The 19,983-nt window shown below is 35.2% G+C and overlaps 1 protein-coding gene across 2 annotated transcripts in view; it reads left to right on the top strand.

Annotated features, from left to right (window-relative positions):
- The window catches only part of Gpr158 (G protein-coupled receptor 158), a 452,732-nt gene that overhangs the window by 36,705 nt on the left and 396,044 nt on the right, over positions 1-19,983 (top strand). For both annotated transcript variants that reach the window (XM_074056482.1, XM_074056481.1), the window contains exon 3: positions 4,223-4,328. In XM_074056482.1, the coding sequence (XP_073912583.1) occupies positions 4,223-4,328 (106 nt within the window). The remainder of the gene's footprint in view (positions 1-4,222; positions 4,329-19,983) is intronic.

The raw sequence follows: 19,983 nt of genomic DNA, 5'->3' as shown, positions 1-19,983 counted from the left end.
TAAGGGTTGGTGCATGGGTTTAAGCAGACCCTTCTTCCTCACGAAGAGAACATGTTTCTTCCCCCTGAACTCCCTGAAGCCCCACTTCCTTTGCAGGAAGACTGCGGGGCCTTCCCCTGGGCTTTGCAGGTCTCCAGGCGCCAAGGCGAAGTCCTAATGAAGATGAGTCAGCGTTCATTTCCCAGCTGGTGAACGCATGGCTCATTACCTCTGGTGGTTTGCACAAACCCAGAGTGCTTATCGAATTGACTTTAGGGTCTGCGGTGACTTTTTGGATCCCATATTGGAACTTGGAATAAGGGAGATTGTTGTCAGTGGTTAAGGTAACCTATTTCTAAAGTCAGGAAAAGTAACCAGAATACTTGCAATGTCCTAGAATTCCAAAGCAGCAGCTGTTACTGAGTGAGCGGGGAGGTTTTGAGATTTCCACTGCATTGCACTAAACTCTCCTCGTGTTGAGTATAGTTGAGGAAAATTTGACCTAACAATTGTGGTAGAAGTAGAAACGCATATTTTGATTAGTTTACTCATTGCAGATACTTTCTAAATAAGATATTTAAGGAAGAGTACTAAAATGTAGCAGGCAGTAGCCCAGTAGAAATTTTCTAACACTGGAGATAGAGGATATGAATGTGAACTGCTGTAATTATCCCTTGAACACTATAATGAATTAGAAATCTCATCTCAGTGAGGCCTTTTCTGATTACCTAGTTAAAAAAAATATTTCCCCCTGCGTAATACTTCTTCCTTTGTAATGTATAGTATAATTTCCTTATTAGAGTCATTGTTGTGGGAAACGACAAGGGAAACAAAGTCACGGAGACCATTTTCACAGGAAGCAGGGTTTATTAAACTAGTGGATTTAGGAGATAATTTCTCAAAGCCCGGAGCCGCAGTCTTTTTCTGAAGCGGGTTAAATACTTACAGAGTTTGTCCCCCAACTCCCTACAGAATGTGGTCACAGTTACAGGAAACATTGCAGAGGTAGCTGGAGGCTTGCAACTGCAGAGCTAGCAGAAAGCTGCCTGTACACTCAAGAGTGGGGAAACCAAGGTGAATACCAGAAACTGAATCCTAGGAAAATAGCCAAGCTGGCCCCAACATCATCATTTATTATCTGCTATCTCAAACTAGAATTAAGTTCTATGAATGCACTATTCCCCTCATCTTCAACTTGGCTCATATTAGGCACTCAATACATATTTGAGTGCAAGAAGGAATCTGTTCTTTTCTGAAGAGCTTAACGTAGAACCAGAAGAGTGCTTACTTAGATGATTGGCAAGATCTGTATGAAACACAGTTCTATTGAAAGTCCTAGAAATGAAGGTCATCTACAAATGTTTATTGAATCCCTCCATTACCTTAAATGATAGTTTTCCACATTCCCCAGAATTTAGAATTGATTCTCCATTAAACGTCTTGGTAGTTTATGAAATGTCTTATACCTTTTGGGTGGGTTTTTTTGCAGTATCTGGGTTTGAACTCAGAGCCTCACACTTGCTAGGCACGTGCTCTTATTGCTTGAGCCACTCCACCAGCCATTGCCCTTGGGTGTTACTTTGAGGCAGGATTACTTAGTTCACCTTTGTGTCCTCCATAGAGTATTTTACGGTGATATGCACACACCAAATAATAAATACTTATTGAAAGAGCAAAGGAATGAACTGGGTTAAAGTCATAGATTACTTGGGACTCCAGTTACTTATCACATGCCCATAGCAGTTGTGTTTTCCATATTCTTCCTTACTCTGAAGGATTTGTACATTTTCTGTGATAATTTTGGGATTTTTATTTCAATGAGCATCTAAAAATTAAATATACTTCTGGTTATCTGGATAACGAAATAATAGGAGGCTTTAGTATCCTTGTTTGGTTTTGTGTCTATTTTGAGCATGTGAGAACTAAGTAGTGTAGTGCTTTGTTATTGGTTAAAGAAGGGAAGAATAAATGACTTATTCATCCCCAAGTGAAGCCCAAATGACATTAGCCTCTCTTCAGAAGATTTCACAGTAGTTTAAGGAGAAAAGATAGGAAAGAAATAAATCATTAAGATGTGGTAAAATAGAATTGTTCTGGTTTTGAGAGGTGATTTAGTATTGGCAAAGTATAATCACTGGTTTTCTTAATATTTTAAGTTTAATTTTTGTTAGTTTAATAGTTTAATTTGCATTTATTTTGTAATTGTGTGTTTCCTGTGATTATAAAAGCTAAAAATGAGGAATTTGAGGCTAATTTTATGTTTTATATATTTAATATTATAGAGAAACTAGTTCAAGTTGGGAGTGTGGGACTTGAAAATGCGTTTTACTTTTAGTAGTTTTTAGGGCTGTTTAAGCTTTACTCAAGTTTTTGAAAAACTGCAAAGAATATTTATTTTGATAAAGTCCAGGTGTGACAGTTCAGTGTAGGACAGACACATCTGCAGCTGTTGTTGCTAGTGAAATATAGAAGGAGGGATCTTAGGAAATATGGAGAAGTTGATGGGAGAACATGGGGGAGTTTTAGATAAACTTGGGGACTCTTTGAGCAAGTTAGCTTTTGGTTTAGAATATGTGAGTTTTCTTTGCTAGTGGCTCCCCAAATGCCTAAGCAAAATGCAGTCTTTTATGCTTTTATATTGAAAAGAAAAATATTAATCAGCATTTCTGTAGATAATGTAAATCGCTGTGCTTGGTGAGCAACACTGGAACACCTGAAGAGCTATTTAAAGTTGTTGTGATACCATCTTTAGCAATAAAGGAAATGCAAATTAAAACCACACTAAGATTCCACCTCACCCCTGTTAGAATAGCCATCATCAGCAACACCACCAACAACAGGTGTTGGCGAGGATGCGGGGAAAAAGGAACCCTCTTACACTGTTGGTGGGAATGTAGACTGGTACAACCACTCTGGAAAAAAATTTGGAGGCTACTTAAAAAGCTGGACATCGAACTACCATTTGATCCAGCAATACCACTCTTGGGGATATACCCAAAAGACTGTTACTCCAGAGGCACCTGCACATCCATGTTTATTGTGGCACTATTCACAATAGCCAAGTTATGGAAACAGCCAAGATGCCCCAGCACAGACGAATGGATTAAGAAAATGTGGTATCTATACACAATGGAATTCTATGCAGCCATGAAGAAGAACGAAATGTTATCATTCGCTGGTAAATGGATGGAACTGGAGAACATCATTCTGAGTGAGGTTAGCCTGGCCCAAAAGACCAAAAATCGTATGTTCTCCCTCATATGTGGACATTAGATCAAGGGCAAACACAACAAGGGGATTGGACTATGAGCACATGATAAAAGCGAGAGCACACAAGGGAGGGGTGAGGATAGGTAAGACACCTAAAAAACTAGCTAGCATTTGTTGCCCTTAATGCAGAGAAACTAAAGCAGATACCTTAAAGCAACTGAGGCCAATAGGAAAAGGGGAACAGGTACTAGAGAAAAGGTTAGATCAAAAAGAATTAACCTAGAAGGTAACACCCACGCACAGGAAATCAATGTGAGTCAATGCCCTGTATAGCTATCCTTATCTCAACCAGCAAAACCCCTTGTTCCTTCCTATTATTGCTTATACTCTCTCTACAACAAAATTAGAGTTAAGGGCAAAATAGTTTCTGCTGGGTATTGAGGAGGGGGAGCGGGAGGGGGTAGAGTGGGTGGTAAGGGAGGGGGTGGGGGCAGGGGGGAGAAATGAACCAAGCCTTGTATGCACATATGAATAATAAAAGAAAAATGAAAAAAAAAATAAAACCAAAAAAAAAAAAAGTTGTTGTGATAGAAGAAGCTTATTTTCTCCTAGTGTCCTCCCCACTCAACATTCTCAACCTCCCTGTCCCTGCCTTACAATGGGAACTTGTAGAAAGAAATGAGATGAGGATGTGGTTTTGAAGGTGGGTATTATTTCAGTCAAATTTCTACCATATCTGCAACAATATTGTTTGGGGTTCAGTCAAATATGTTTTGAGCAACTATTATGTGGCAGGCATATATGAGGAAGTAAAAATGGTACACAATACAGAGTTCCTGTCTTTGGGACTTATAACTGATAATTGCCCACTTTGTTCTGTGGTTTATCTTTACTTGGTATGCTTTAGTTAAATATGAGTGAGAAATTTGAAAAATTTTTGTACCTTTATGCTGATTTGCCTGATTTCCATGACAGAACACAGAGTTAGAAATGACAAAGGCTCAAATTATTTTTTTATCTTTTTCAATTTTAGGGGTGTCATGAAAGTTGATATAAATCTTCAGAAAGTGGACATTGATCAATGTTCAAGTGATGGCTGGTTTTCAGGGACTCACAAATGCCACCTTAACAATTCAGAGGTAAGAACATGAAAACAAAATTCTCTGAAATCAGAAGCTCATAAACGGTTTACTGTTATAAAACTGTATGTTTTTATTTGTGTGGGTGAATTAACAAGAAGAATTCTAATTAGAAAAAAAAAATCATCAGATTTCAGTGTTGCCAAATGAGCTGAAACTGGAGAAAATAAAATTCGTGCAGAATAGCTATTCATTTTGGGACTCTCTTGAGAGGTGGCCAAAATTAAGATTATATATGAAGTTTAACTTTGTTTAAAGGCTGACCTGTTCTTCAAAATGGGCTGGAAATGTAAAATAGCCACAAAGTAAGAAAACCAAATCATGCACATTAACCAGATTGTCACCATTTTATGGAATATAATGCTTATTGTAACAATTGATGGGATTCATTTAGACATACTGCTGTGTGCTAAAAAATGAGACATGGCAAGGACACTTTGCAAACAAAGAGAAAGCTATATGTAGGGATCTGGAAAGGGATTGTGTGTATTTGTTTGTGTTTTTTCCAATATTTAGCTCCTATCCATACTTGATTTGATAGGATTCTGGTTGATAAGGAACAACATTCATGCTTTTGGAAAGACTTCTTTTCTCATAAAAAAAGATTTAGCTTTTTTTAGTTTCACAGAAGAAATGTGATAATATACTAATGACTTCATTTCCAGTAATCTATCTCTGAGGTCTCAAAACGCTATGAAACAAATACTGATCTTAAATACTCATACTCTCTCAATATTCGTTCCATGAATTTGTAAGGAAAATTAGAGCTTAATTCATTATTTAAAATAGAAAGGCTATTTCCATAAATGTAATAATCTACATCTATAATTTGAATTTTTGCTATTTGTGAATGGTAATTGTACATAATGCATATGGTTTTGTTTTAAAGTAAGGAATTTTGAATCAAAAGGAACATTAGGCACTTATTTGTGCCATTTCATAAGCAAAAGTCCACAGGTATATATGCATGTATATACTATGTATATATGCCCATTGCATGTTTACAATGTGTACATCCTACCACACATACCCCTGACACACACAACCGAAATACCCCCATACTCTCATACCTCCAAACAACCTTTGACTGTTCCTTACATTCCCCATTCACTCCACACACACGTTTCACCCTCTCCTATGATCTCTGCCACAATATCCCTCAACTCTTGTACCTTCTTGCCCCTTGAAACCTCCGTAATCTCCCATATCTTTCTAAATCTATCATACCTCTCCTCCATATCACTGTGATTCCTTTCACTTCCTCACATTCTCACACATACCCAAATTTCCTTCTGCCTCTCCATATACCACTACACAGCCAGTCCACAGCTGCCTCTTATTTTACTGCCAAGAAACTGGGATCCACATATGTATGTGTGTGTTTCTGCCTTGTTAACTCACAAAAGATTCTCTTTCCCTATTTGTTCCTGTGTTTTTTGAATATTGATGATTCTAGCATTTTTAAAGATGAATTTCATTCACTGACTGGCGAGTGTCCTTATTCTGATTAGCTCCATATCAGTGGCATATGGACACTTGGCATTATCTTTTAGCTTGAGTGAACATTTTTCTACATTAGTGTCATATTGTATATATAGACTTGTGTGTGCTCATTTCTGTGCAGCCTTGTTTCATTGGTGCTCTTGGATGGTTCAATAAGCAGTCTGTTAAGCAAGATGTAGTTAGGTACTTTCAGTTTGTTATAGTTGATGCTGGCTTATAACAATATTGATGTGGTTTTTGTGGCTTTATAGCATGTTTATTTATTTGGCTAGATGGTCATATTTGACCTTTTCTTCTCATTGGAAGATTAATTCATTTTCTTACATCAGAAGTAGTAATTTTATGAGTTTTGTGTCTTTTAAAGGCTTTCAAATAAACTAAGTTTACTTTAAGATAAAATATCGTCCTATATTCTGATTAACAAACATTAGGTTGAAATATGTTACTTTTAGGACTATATATCAGATATGGGAACATTATATTTTTTCAATTCCTATTGGAAAAATTAGGAAATTCTGCTCTACAAGACAATTGACAGTTCACTGAACTTCACTTTGAAATGTACAAAGATAAAAAAATAATATAAGTGCTAAAAATAATATAAAACACTGGATGTATGGAATGCATAGTTTGACTTTCAATCTGGATCTCTCCCTGCTTGCCCTATTCTTTGCCTAGGTATTGAAGTTGGTACTTTTATAAACTGGGCTGGACCCAGGTTCTTGATATGCCTTACATAGGGCTGTCATGGAACTCTTTACACAATTTTGGTTGGGCATCTCTAAGGTCCTGTAGTTGATTCTGGTCACTGTAGGCACCTGAAATGGCTCCTTATCACATCTTCAGTCTAGTTGCTAGGAATGAATAGCCTTTCATTTCTTTCCCTCTACTGCTAGGAATTAGAGATTAGAAACTGTCTTCTCTTAAAGTTTTTACTTTGGAAAACAAAGAAAACTCTCTTGCTTGGCTGTTTTTCATCTGCTTTTATTCCCCTCTGTCCTTCTAATGTTCTGATACCCCAAGGATCACTGTGTAAACTGGCATATTTTGAGAAGTATTTAACATGATTCACATTTTAGGAGGTAGAGACGTTCATCTTTATGAACGTCCATACTATTAGAAATTGAGGCTGTCTTCATGGTTCACAGAGAGTTATCTATCTTGTAAAGAGTAGAGGAATTTACGCATTTAAAATTTCACTTAATTTTTTCTGAAATGTTGAGTTTTCAGCCTTCAGGGTATATTAAACCAGAGTAGCTGGTCTGATGTTGGAAATAGATAAGTGTTATGGGATCAATAACAAAAGTTTTAGGATTATTTTAGAAAGGCATGGAATGTTTGTGAAAAAACAGTTTCTCAGTGAGTTTAGGTTGGCACAAGGTCTAGGAAGGAACTAAGTATTTTCTGAAGGACAAAGCAAAATAAGATATGAAATGGCACTCTGAAGTGGATTGCAGGATTATTCTGGCTATCTTTGTAACCGATTTATATCACTGCAAAATGGACTTAATCATGTTTTCAGTATCCACTTAATTCCACCTATTTTTATATCAGTGTTTTGAGTACCTTAACTCCTCTTCTACAGAATAACTCTTTAAAAACATAAAGAGTTGATAATTGATTTTTGTTTTAAAGGTTTTATTCTGCTTTGTTTCCACTAAAATAATTTTTTTGATTATTTGAAGTAGAAAACATTAGTACAGTGGCCATGAAGCTTTTTGATTACGGGACATTGGGAGAAATGCTTTAAACATACCATATGTGTATTTTAAATGTACAGAGTATATGCATCTTTTATTATACTTAGGTACCATTCTTATTATAGACCAGAAAACTCTAGAAGATTGATGCAAAGATGAAATAATAATTAAATGTAAATAACATTATTTTATAAAAATATTAAGTATATCCTTAATGATAGCAAAATTGATTTGTAACTTCTGCAAAAACTTTTATCAAGATGTTATGAACAATTACGTGTTACCATTTTTGAAAGTCTTTAATATTTAGTAATGTAATGATTCAAAGTCTCTAGGTTCAGTTTATTTTTATAATTTGTTTTAGTATCTGTCAGAGGTGGAAAGGATGCTTCACAGGATATATTAATCTGAAGTGAAAGAATAAATTGTTGACTCTGTTTGCTAAATTATAATGTTTAGTTTTTAGTTCTATCTACCAGTTTTGCAAAGGTTTTTGCAGAAATACAGCTAGCAGTTTTTCATCTTCCTGATGTTAATTGACCCCTGCAAACAAATTAAAAAACTGTGCATTTTAATATTTTAAAGGATGCTGGTAGAGTGGCTCAAGTGGATATTTTAAAGGAATAGGCTAAACATAGCTGAATCCCCTCATGTGGAGTATTAAAATTGATTAGGAAATTTTATTTTCAAGTTTCAGCTGTGGGCACTATGAGTATTTGTAGTTTTTGGCAACCCTTCTCCCTACATAACTCTGGAAACATTTTCAAATATCTGTTGTGAATATGCTCACTTCAAGAGTCATTCTCATGGATTGTTAAAATGTCACTTTTGGTTTGAAGAATTGGCTTATGCATTTTTGGGAAATGTCTGCTGCATAGACACTTATCAGTGGTTACTTGTCATCACAGAATAGGTCAGCAAATGTGGGACATTTGTCTTTTTTGAAAAGTCAGTGTATAACCAATCTTTAAGCTCAGAAACAAGCATTTTGATATAATAAAATATTTGTGTAGGAAGGTTTTCTGGATCACATATCATCATTGTAAAGAATTTTAAGTATTTTGCAATGTAAATTACTCTATAAATTCATCTAAATGGCCAAATGTAAATACTAATAAGCTGAAACTTGAAATAAAATGAAGGAAACAAGCAACTACTGTCAATATTTCTGTTTTGAAACTCCTAATTTTCTTCAGGCGGTATCTCGTGCCTCATCAGATTTGTAGTCATGTGAAGTAAGCACTGAGTGAGGGCATTCATATTAGTCCAAGTCTCAAATATCAGCAGAAGTTAGCTTATTTCTTATCTTTCTAAGTGAAAAGTTAAATATAGACAAAAGTTCTAGTATTTTCTTCTTGAATGCCAATTGCTCCCGTGCATACTGCTTTGAACATTCTTTTGTAGTGCTGGGGATCAAACCCAGGGCCGCATACAAGGCTAGTTCTCCACCACTGAGCCATAGTCCCAGCCTCTGAAGACTACTGTGTGACTTTATCACATTCACTGTTCTATCTGGAATTCCTGGAATGGTTGTGTTGTCAACTCAGTCAATGGCATTAATTGCTCTAATATAGTCCTCCCATATCTCTGCTTTTCATTGGAATGTATTGGATAAGGATCTGTCTATAACTCCTCACTATTTTAATTATTTGTAAGTTAATGAATCTCTAAAGATATTTTCTTAAAAGGTCAAAAAGATAAAAAGGATATGCTTTAGTATAGTATATGAGAAGAGGAATTTAATGCAAAGATCTAAAAAAAAAGTAATGGTTAATATTACTCTTTTGAAATGCTTACATATAGAACATACTCATTTGACTACAGCAGAGGTTCCAGTACTTTTCTAGAGATCTTTAACTGTGATTTAGTGAAATCACTTAAAAATAGCTGTTTATCACTTCTTACCTGTGTCTTCTGTGCTACCATTTCTTTTCTTTTCTCTAGAAAGGTTCTGTTTACAAATATTGTTGTTCACCTATCTCTGGAACTGTGCTGCCCATTGTTGATAGGCACTAGCCCATGTGGCTACTGAAATTTAAATCAATTAAAATTGGCCAAAATGAACATTTCAGGTACCTGGCCTCCCTAATTTGATGTCAAGTGTTTGAGAGTTATTCGTAGCCAGTAGCTGTAATATTGGATAATGTAGTGGACAGATCTCTGCTAGAATATGGTCTAGTATAGACTATTTTTGAAGCCTTTCAAATCTCTGAATTTCTGAATCAGTAACATTGCCTTTAAAGTCACCAAGAGACATGTAAGGACAAACTTGAAGTTAATTTTGGCTTCTAAGATCTTCTCATGATCTATGTATTAACTCACTTGAAAATAAATAAGAACCTTGCAAACTATTTTTACATGCTATTAGTTCACATCAGAAACTGTTTTCAAATTTCAAATCAATTTTCATATAATGGAGAGAAGTGAGCATTGGCATTTGTATTGATATTTAAATTCCAATTGTATCTGTAGGAAAATCTCCCTTTTCGCTCATTACCAATAAGAAATGTGGCAATTTAATATAAATTTGCACTCTCCTATTAGAACAAAGGACAATGACCAGATGTTCACTAGTGCCTAGCTCTATCCCTGGCCACTCCATTGAAATAATGGACATAGCCCACTCTGTTGTCAGGTGACCTTCCTTTATTCTTCAGACATTGCTTTTGAATTCTTTCACTGGAAGTACCCCCAATAAAATTAAACCTTTTTTTTATAGTAGTATTCATTCAGATTTTTGAACTCTGTTTTCAGCTACCATCTAAGTCTTTCTTCCAGTCTAAATGTCCTGTGGTTCAGGTCAGATACCTTGCTGTCTTAACCAGGCTCAGCTAAAAGAACAGCGCACAGCTGTATGTCTCCACACTGATTGCTTTTTTTTTTCCTGGGGTTTTCACTATTTTCTTAGGAGTTTTTTGGGTAAGAGATTATGGAATTGTTCTTATACTAGAGTTTGGAACAATATAAGATTATTAAGGGAAAGCTTGGCTCTCAGTTTCAGAAGTTTCCAGCAACTGAATCAAGAGCTCACCAGTGCTTGTCACCACCTTGTGGTTGGAGGAAAGAGAATCCTTAGCAGGAAACTAAGACATTCAGCTATTTTCTTTGTTGTCCAGACATCTCCTTCACTGTTAGAACATTACACATATTTCCTTATTAACAGTTACAAGTTGATGTGTTACTGTTTTCTAGTTAAATCTTAGACCATTGTTCCTAACACTGTCTTGTGTGGTCCAGTTCTGTCATTAGTTTGCTTATATCTAGTTAGGTCTCTGTTTGAGGTTTGTTGAACTGTTATTCTTAGTAATTCTTCTAATTAGTAAAATGCACATTTTATTTCCTATGGGATTCATTTTCCAACAGATTCATTCAACCTCACTGTTTTCACTCATGATACGTATATTTGTTAGTACCTTCCAGACTCTGTATTCAGGATTGGGGAGACAGTGGTGAATAAACCAGAGGAAATCATAATTTAAATAATTTCTTTCTAAAGGAAACCAGAAAACTTGAAATGTATCAATTGACTTTTTAAAAATACTACATTTGCTAAGGGACTAAAATGTCATACATTAGTTTTCGAGGCACAGGACTGAATAAGCCATACAGTAAAAGTCTTTACACAGCTTCCAGAATTGAAAGAATTACCTATTGGATTGGCAAATAGTAAAAACACCCCATTACTTTATTAAGTGTTGGTAAAGATATTCTTATGCATTATTGGTAGTAATGAGAATTGTTATTTAACTTTCTAGCAATATGATAAAAACTTACAACCATTAAAAAGTGCATACTTTTTTTTGTCACACCTATTTTTTTCTACTTCTACTTTAATAATTTAAATATTTTCTGAAAGTGTCAGAAATATTTGGCACATACATAAATATATATGATAGACGACTCATCACAGTATTATGCATTGTACCATAAAGTTAGAAACAACTTAAATGCACAATAAAATATAGCCTAATATTGACTAATTATGATGCATCCCAAAATGCAATATTACATTGCTATTTAAAATGAGTATCAGTCGTAAGTCATTGATATGCAATGATAAAATGATTTAAAAGAATTTGTGATACAGAGAAAAGTGATGTTATTTGAGAAAGTCTTTCTGGAATCTATTTAGTAGATGAATCGGGAAGAAGCCAACTTTCCCCTACCCTTTAGATTTTGAGAAGAGAAATTTGTCACTGTGGAAATGTGGACAAGGCAATGTCTAAGCTAGATCACAATTTATTTAAGGTGAGTAGATTGAAGGCAAGATGGCTTATGTAGTGAAAAAGAAAAAAAACTTTATTTTCTTGGCAGTACTGGGGTTTGAACTCAGGGCCTCACACTTGCTATGCCATGTCCCCAGCCCTTTTTTTGCTCTAATTATTTTTTCAGATCGGGTCTTGTGCTTTTCCCTGGGCCAGCCTCCAACTATCATCCTCCTACATGCGTCTCCCATCTAGCTGGTATTACAGGTATGTGCCACCACACCTCGCCCGTTCTTTGAGATAGGGTCTTACTAATTTTTTTTCCCCAGTCTGGACTCCACCCATGATCCTCCTATCTCTACTTCTCATGTAACTGGGGTTATATGCACTGCACAGTGCATGGCCCTCAAACGTACTTTAAAATGCTAATGGTGTCTCTATATAGAATTTACATGCAGTTGGGAAGAAGAGGATAGAGAGTCAGTTTGAAGGACTTCAAAAATATCTCTGAGGGTGGCACATTCATTTCTTTCATTATTACTCATAGTGAAGATTGTTAATGCAAACCAAAATACCAAAATCAAAGGTTATAGTTGGAAATGGATGAATCCACCATAAAGACTATGGGTGAGCCAGATATGGCAGCTCACGCATGTAATCCTAGCTACTTGGGAGGTGGAGATCAGGAAGATCTCAGTTTGAGGCCAGCTCGGTCACAAAGTTGGTTAGACCCCATCTCAATCAATAAAAACTGGGTTTGTAGGTGTGCACCTGTCATACCAGCCATGTGGGCAATATAAATAGTGTAGATGACCAGGGTACAGACTGATGCAGGCATAAACATAGGATCCTATTTGAAAAATAACTAAAAAGTAAAGAAGGCTGGTGGCATGGCTCAAGTGGTAGAGCACCTGCCTAGCAAGCATTAGGCCCTGAGTTCAGCCCCCAGTACTGCCTCCCAAAAAGAGACTGGATACATTTCACTTTTTCTGTTGTTTCAACTTAGTAAATTTTATGAAAATCTACAAAATAAAGTTTATTAATATTAACATGAATAAAGACTGCTTTGCTTAGTAATGCTTGCTTTATGTTACACTGTTCTATTTGCTTATGAACATTAACTTAATCATTGTAGTCCCTATGTTACTAACGAGAGGTCAGATAATTTATGCATGATTATACGATTAGTAGTTGGTAGAGCTTTGTTTAGAACTCAGATTTATCTGGTTCCAGATTCTATTTTTTCACAACTATCTTACACTTCTTATTATTTTCTAGGATCCCTGTGATCAGATAAATTTATTTAGGATTAGGAGTGAGTACATTTGGGGTATTTTAGATCGTAAACTACGTTTAGTTTTGGGAATTAGATAGCAGAGATTATGGGATATTGCTCTATGTCAGATGTCATTTTAGGAAATGACTGAATGGATTTGATGTTAATAAGTGAAAGTTATAGTAGTTTGTTAGCTTTATTTGGGGCCTTGTGCTGGTTAGACTGTTCAGTTCTATGAATATAAGAGAGATGTAGTTAAAAATAACAAATGCATTCTAAATTGAAATTGGATACTAAACATTATTGCTGGGTTGGAGTAATGCACAGTTCTTCCAGGATGAAATTTAATAGAAACAAAGCTAAAATCCTGACTATGGATCAAAAAAGCTACCTTTTCAAGTATAGGAAGAATGATGTGGTTTGGTTACCCATATGTGAGCAATATTTGGGAGAATAAATAAAAGTTCATTGTGAGGCAACATTGTGGTATGGCCACAAAATGGTAGTAAAGGCCAATTTAGAATCAGGCATGGGAGTATATGATATAATCCCAGCTACTCTGTGGGTGGAGGCAGGGAGATTGAGAGTTCAAGGCCAGCTCAGGAAAATGTAGTGATTCCTTATCTCAAAAACAGAATAAAAAAGGGCTGGGAGGATAGCTTGAGTGGTAGAGCACTTGCCTAGCATTTTCTAAGCTCTGGGTTTAATCCCCAGTAAGCCAATTTAGTCTTAGGCTGTTATCTAGATCTGAGGAGGTTTATGCCTCACATTTCTAAACTTAGCAGTAAATACCTAAAACAATATGACAAATTTCAGTCCTCATACATTAAAATATGACAGAGACAAAGTGAAATGCTTTCAGAAGAGAAACCCTTTGAAAAGACTTTGAAACCTTGTTTTTAGAAGAGTCAAAGAAATGGGGAATATTTTTCCTGGGGAAGAGAATACTAGTGGAGGATCTCATAACTGTCTTCAAGAATCAAAATAGTTATAATGTGGATGTTTATACTTTTCCTCAAGGTACTAGGGACTAGGCTGTGACTCACTGGTAAATTATAGAAGACTCCGTTTGGCTCAATATTAGTGGGGCTTTTTAACAATCAGAATTATTCAAATATTGAGAATATAAATAAAAAAAGAGTTTGTGATAAGGAAATTAAGAGGTAGAGTGGTTTTAAGTAATTTAACTGCGGCAACAAATATGCTATCAAAGTTCTGGAATCTAAAATACAGGAATGTACTAGGGTGATGAATGAGTGATTTGAAAAAATAATTATTGACTGTGGTGGTTCTACTCTTGGGACTTTAGCCAAGAGGAATGATGGAATCTTACTTCTGTGGAAATTTAGGTAGACCAGTCAAGAAGAACTCATTTTGCTCTTGGGAGGCCAAAACATGTTTCTAAGAGAATGTGGTAAGCTCACATTCAGTTTTGTGTTAGGATCAATATAGAAGAGATTCCATCTTGTGAGTGTGAGTGATGGCAGCAGAAGTTTCTTGCTGGCCGTGGTACTCTTGGTTTAATGCATTAGCACGACTTGAGATGGTTGTAATGTCCAGTTTGAAACAGTAGCTAAAGGATAAGATCCATCTTCTTGGACAGTGGTTGGTGAAGCTATCCATATTTTACCAGCATTAGCTAAGAGGCCATTGTTAAGGGAAGGGACCCACTCTTTGCAGAGAGAATTATCAAATCAAGTGAGAATATAGGAATAAAACAAAAATAAATATGGAAGATTGCAGCTCACTGTGAATAGAAATGCCAAGGAAATCAACCACATTTATGATGAGTAAATTTGCACTTTAATTATTGGTGAAGATGAAACTCCTAAAATGCTGCCAAGCTTCTCTGTGGCTTAAGAATCAGGATGGCACTAAATTTGAAGGTTGAAGATAATAACTTAGGCAGTGAGGCAAGAGTAGGCTGAAGCAAGAGGATTAACTTTCACACACCAATGGATATGAACCAAGTAGCAGACTTTCTTGGTCTTTTCAATTTCATGATAGAACATCTGATTAAATACAAAGTTATGAACAGATTTGGAATATGTAACTAAATTTTAAATGGAGCCAATCAGGGGAAAACCTACCTATTAAACCTTTGCTTTTGTCATATTCAGTAGCAGAAAAAATTGCTAGTTGTCCAATTCTAGATATGAGAAGCAATCAAAGTATACAGTGAGTGCCTGAGGGTGACTTTTTGGGGGTTAAATACAACTTTGCTTCATTAGATTATATGGGAAAAAATCCCATTGTGACAGCAAATCAGATCTAATCTGGCCCTCCCTCTGCTACAACTATATAAAATATGGTGGAAACTTGTCAAAGCTTTCAGTGAGAAATGAAGCTACTGATGCTTGGCAGCCCCCTTTAGAGCACAGTGAAAAATCCTGTTGCTTAGCTATAGCCCTTGGCTGACTGGAAAAGCTTTCACTGACTGTATTATAAAAGAGTTATACTCAATTCCTTGATGTCCTCTTCCCCCTAACATGAAAAGCCTTATTTACCACCATCTTTTTCTTTTGGTTGGGGGGAGGGTATCATTACTAAGTCGTTGATGTGTAGTCATCCAAGATAGGCTTTGATTTATCTTTGTCCCTCCCCCGGGCTTATAGATTGAGAGAGAACAAGTGGGCAATTGATGATACAAGCAGAACATAAAGTATTGAGATAAGCTAAATGCTTTTGCTCTCAAAGTAATGTGCAAGTGTCTGTGTCTTTTTTTGTCATTTGGAGTCTTTGTGTTTGTCTACAAGATTTACAAGATTATAATTAAATGTACAATATTTAAATATATTTTTGTATTTTAAAATATAAACTCAAATGTTGGTGTATGGAGAGGTGTAAGGAATGGTATCTGTAATTGATGAAACAAGAATAAGAACAGAGTTGAAAAAAGCCTTAGAAAAGAAAAGAATTAAGAAGAAAAAACAAAGAACTGTAAATGGAGAAAATTTGCAGCAGTGATTGCACTTGATAGAAAAGTGTGTAAAGAGAGAAGTGGTAGATGGTCAGATTTTATTTCAGTGGGTAAAAATGGTCAGGGACTCCTGAGTCTGGGGGAATACCTTATGGTCTTTTAGAGGCTTTTGATTCATGCTCTGCCTCCAAGAAGGAGTATCTTTGCACTGTTCTAAATATGTAGAGATCCACTTTATTTTTATAGCTCTTCAGGAAAGAGAGCTGTCCCTCAGCAATGTTTTCTATTATCTCACCATAATTATTGTAATGAAGTGAAGCCATGACCTATCTTGATTATGTAATTATTTTAGTAGATTTTACTGTTGTCAGTACAAGCTCTGTTTTACACATGCTAAAGCAGTTTTTCCTCTGCTGGTGCTTACAGTTCCATGATCACTTGGAGTTAATTTTATATTTACATTTAGCAGTAGGATAATGGATAATTGTCTCTATAAGCTTGACTCCATTGCAAGTTTAGTTTCTTTGAAGCCTAGAATTCATAGACTTACAAGCTAAGCAGTCATGCTTATGGGCTTTGTTTCTATGCTGGTCTGTACATTATTTTCACCTGCCACCTTTTAAAATATGTTTGTCTAATTCAGTTATTTTAAAAATGCGGTCTGGGACCCCTGGGAGTCCTGAAGATCCTGTCAAGGAAAACTGTAGTTAAGACCATTTTTATAATAACTAAAAGCCTTTTGAGGTCTCCTCTTTCTTCTGGGTATACAGAGGTCCTAGAATGTGTAGTATAGAAACAGACTGAATGCAGAAAGAAAATCTAGTTGTCTTGTTATAAGACAGACATGAAAGAGATTTGCAGAAATGTAAAGCAATGACACCCTTCTTGCTGATTTTTGAAAATAAGTTTTTCATAAATACAGTAGTTGTGTTAACATGTTAAGTTTCCATTTTTAAGTGAATAAATATTTTTTAAATTTCTAAGTTTTAATATTTAAGATGGTAATATTCATGACTTTAAGCCATATAAATCAGTATTCTGGAACACCCAGTAATTTTTAAGAGTATGAAGGAGTCTAGAAACCAAAACGTACAAGGTCAGACTAGTGTGCTTGTCAGCTACTGCATGACTTCTGACTTTGATTGCACATCCTGCTTTCTGTCTTACTTTGGTGTTTTTGCAGACAGACTTTTACAACCTATCTTCTCCCTTCCACCTTTTCTCCCAGTTATTTTAGCCTCAGATCCTACTGAACTTTTAGGTCAGTGCCATTAGGATTGGTGGATTATAAAATGATCATCACATTATTAAAATAGGGTGTGCCTCGCATTACTGAGGAACTGGGTTCACCACACATATAAAAAATAGCAATTTGTCTAGAATAAATTTAGTTTAATACACATTTCTCATGATAGTGAATACATTATAAGGAAAATATTTATGTTATCTCACTTTTTATATAGTTGGAATGAAAAAGATACATTTAAGATTTATGTTTTTACTTCATTTGTAAACAAAGTTGATGAAAATGCCAAATGATGGTATATGCTTTATTTTACTCTTTAAAATTTTCACACTGAAATTTTAAATGTGAGTTGAAAAGCATTTACATTCTAAGGCATATATGATTATATGGAATTCTGTAGCCCTGAATACAAAGAACAATGTGTCTGTTAAACTAGTGCCATTTATTAAAAACTTGAGCATTTGATTACCAGTCAGATGGCATATTTATGTAATGCCTACAATTTTTCTCATAAGGATGGGTCTGAAATTTATGCTTATCATTTGGTAATCTTGTCAGCAGCTAATTAATTTTTATCTTTAATGAGAAGATTGTGCAGTCAATAAGTGTCATTTTTTGGTATATAGTAAAGATATCCTTAGGACCAAATGAATACTATGTATATATTCAGAATGGGAAGTCCATTCAGTATTATGTTCCTTTATTGAAATTGTACACAGATTCCAGAATCTTTTTCTGTCTAAGTGAAAGACTGCACAGGTTTTCCTTAGATAGTCAAAACAATTGCTTGGCAGTTACACACTGCCATATTTTGTCACCTGTGCCACAGTCAGGTATGTGCTGCAGCTAGCACTGAGCTTGGGAGAGGGGTGAGTAGAAATGAAATGCTTTACTTTTCTCCTGATTCACAGTTGATTAGAGTGTGAGTTTTAAGAGTGTTTGGTAGGGTGACATAATCTTTCTGGTGGTACTATGTTGTTCCCTTTCCATTTTCTTCTCACACCCAGTGCCTTGTGATGCCTTGTTGATTTTTACCTCACTATCTCATGAGTCTGTTTTTCTTTTCTCATTCTTACTATAACTGATTTAGATACCATTCTGACAATTTCTTGCTTTTCTTTAGTGACTCTAATGATTTTTAAAAAATTATATGTATCTAAGAAAAACAACACAATGTTTTGGTACAGTCCTACCTCCTGAGGTGGTTCCTGTCATCAACCAAAGTAACATATCCATCATCTGTTACCTTTAACGTCTTCCCTCTTTTTTGTCCTTTTAGAAAGAGGACCTAAAGATCTACTCTCTCAGCTTGCTTGGACTTTTGCAAAACTCTCTGTACTTAGTTTTATTCCTCTCCAATTCATCACTGCACCGCTGCCAATGAGATTAAAAAAACACTCAAATGATGATTATATCATGTTATTTTTTTTTTCTTGAGAGTATTGTTTAGTACAGTTAAAAGTGCTGGTTTGGATTCAGACTGCCTATATCTCTTAACCTTTCTAAACCTCAATTTTCTGTAAATAGTGATAATTCTATGATGTGCATAGAGTGCTTTGCACAGTGCATTTTCTATAAATGCTAGCTATTCTCCATAGCACTTTGTATGCTTGAAAGTAGTGCTTATTTATAATTGTTTATTTATATTGATCTTTTGTGCTAGATGTAATCCTCATGAGGCCAGAAACCACATCATGCTTTTTACCACTATTTCAAGTGCCATAGCAATGTCTGTAATAAAGATGCTCAAAAAATATTTTCTGTGTTTTCTAAATCTCAATTCTATCTCATTCTGTAATACCCAACTGTTTGCTTCCCGTAATTCCACCATGCTGTTTTATGTCTCTATGCATTTATTTGCACATGCTGTTTTTTTGAGATAACACACTATTTCCCACTTTGGCTGTCTGATACAGTCCTTCCTATCCTTTGAGTTCTAGGATTGTGTCTTTCAGACCTTCTTGTCGTCTATAACCTGCTGCAGGTAGAACAGATTGTTTTGTCATGTGTGCCATTATTATACATTATATTATTACATAATATATTATAACACCTATAGTTCTATGCTGAAGTTATTTGAATGTTGTTAATTACAATAACTGCATTTCTTAGAGGTAGTCTCCTTCACATTGTCATCTGTGCACGCATGTGTATACACACATGTATATAAATATACATAGAGTTGTATTTAATCCTCAGAATAAGCCCATAAAATATTTATTATTATTTTAGTTTTACAGTTGACAAAACTGAGGCTCGGAAATTTTAAGAATTTTTAAGAAAGTAATTGATTACAATTAAGATATTTGATCAGTTGCTGGTGCAAGAGTACCTAAAGGCAAGTCTGCTGCCTGATCATGAATAAGGCTATTCTTACGGTTTATGCTCATGTGCAATATCAGGTTAATTGAATAAAGTGAATTTTATGGTTACTGGTTTCATTATTATCTCAAACCAGTAAAAAAGAATTAGGTGAATTTTGCCTTAGTTTGTGAACTAAGTCCTCTTTTGGGACTGGAAAATTCCACATAGAGCCTGGTAACTCATTGAATTCTTCCTAATATCTGAAAATATCTTGGAATATTTAGATTCTAGGTCTAATTTTAATTGTTTTACGTTTTATTACTTTGTTCAAGTCACTGAAAGCAGTTATAATAAAAAGGAATAGAAGTTCAATTAAAATCAACAGTTGTAATTCTTATTAGGGAACTTCTGTTATCATACATACTATAATCAACTCTTATTTTTATAATCAGTGTGGCATAATGACAGTTATGTGATTTGGTTTCTATTGTGTTTCATTTG

This window comes from Castor canadensis, chromosome 15, assembly GCF_047511655.1.
Source record: "Castor canadensis chromosome 15, mCasCan1.hap1v2, whole genome shotgun sequence".
Classification (NCBI taxonomy): domain Eukaryota; kingdom Metazoa; phylum Chordata; class Mammalia; order Rodentia; family Castoridae; genus Castor; species Castor canadensis.
Note: the sequence above shows the minus strand (reverse complement) of the source record. Positions and strands in the feature narration are given on the sequence as shown.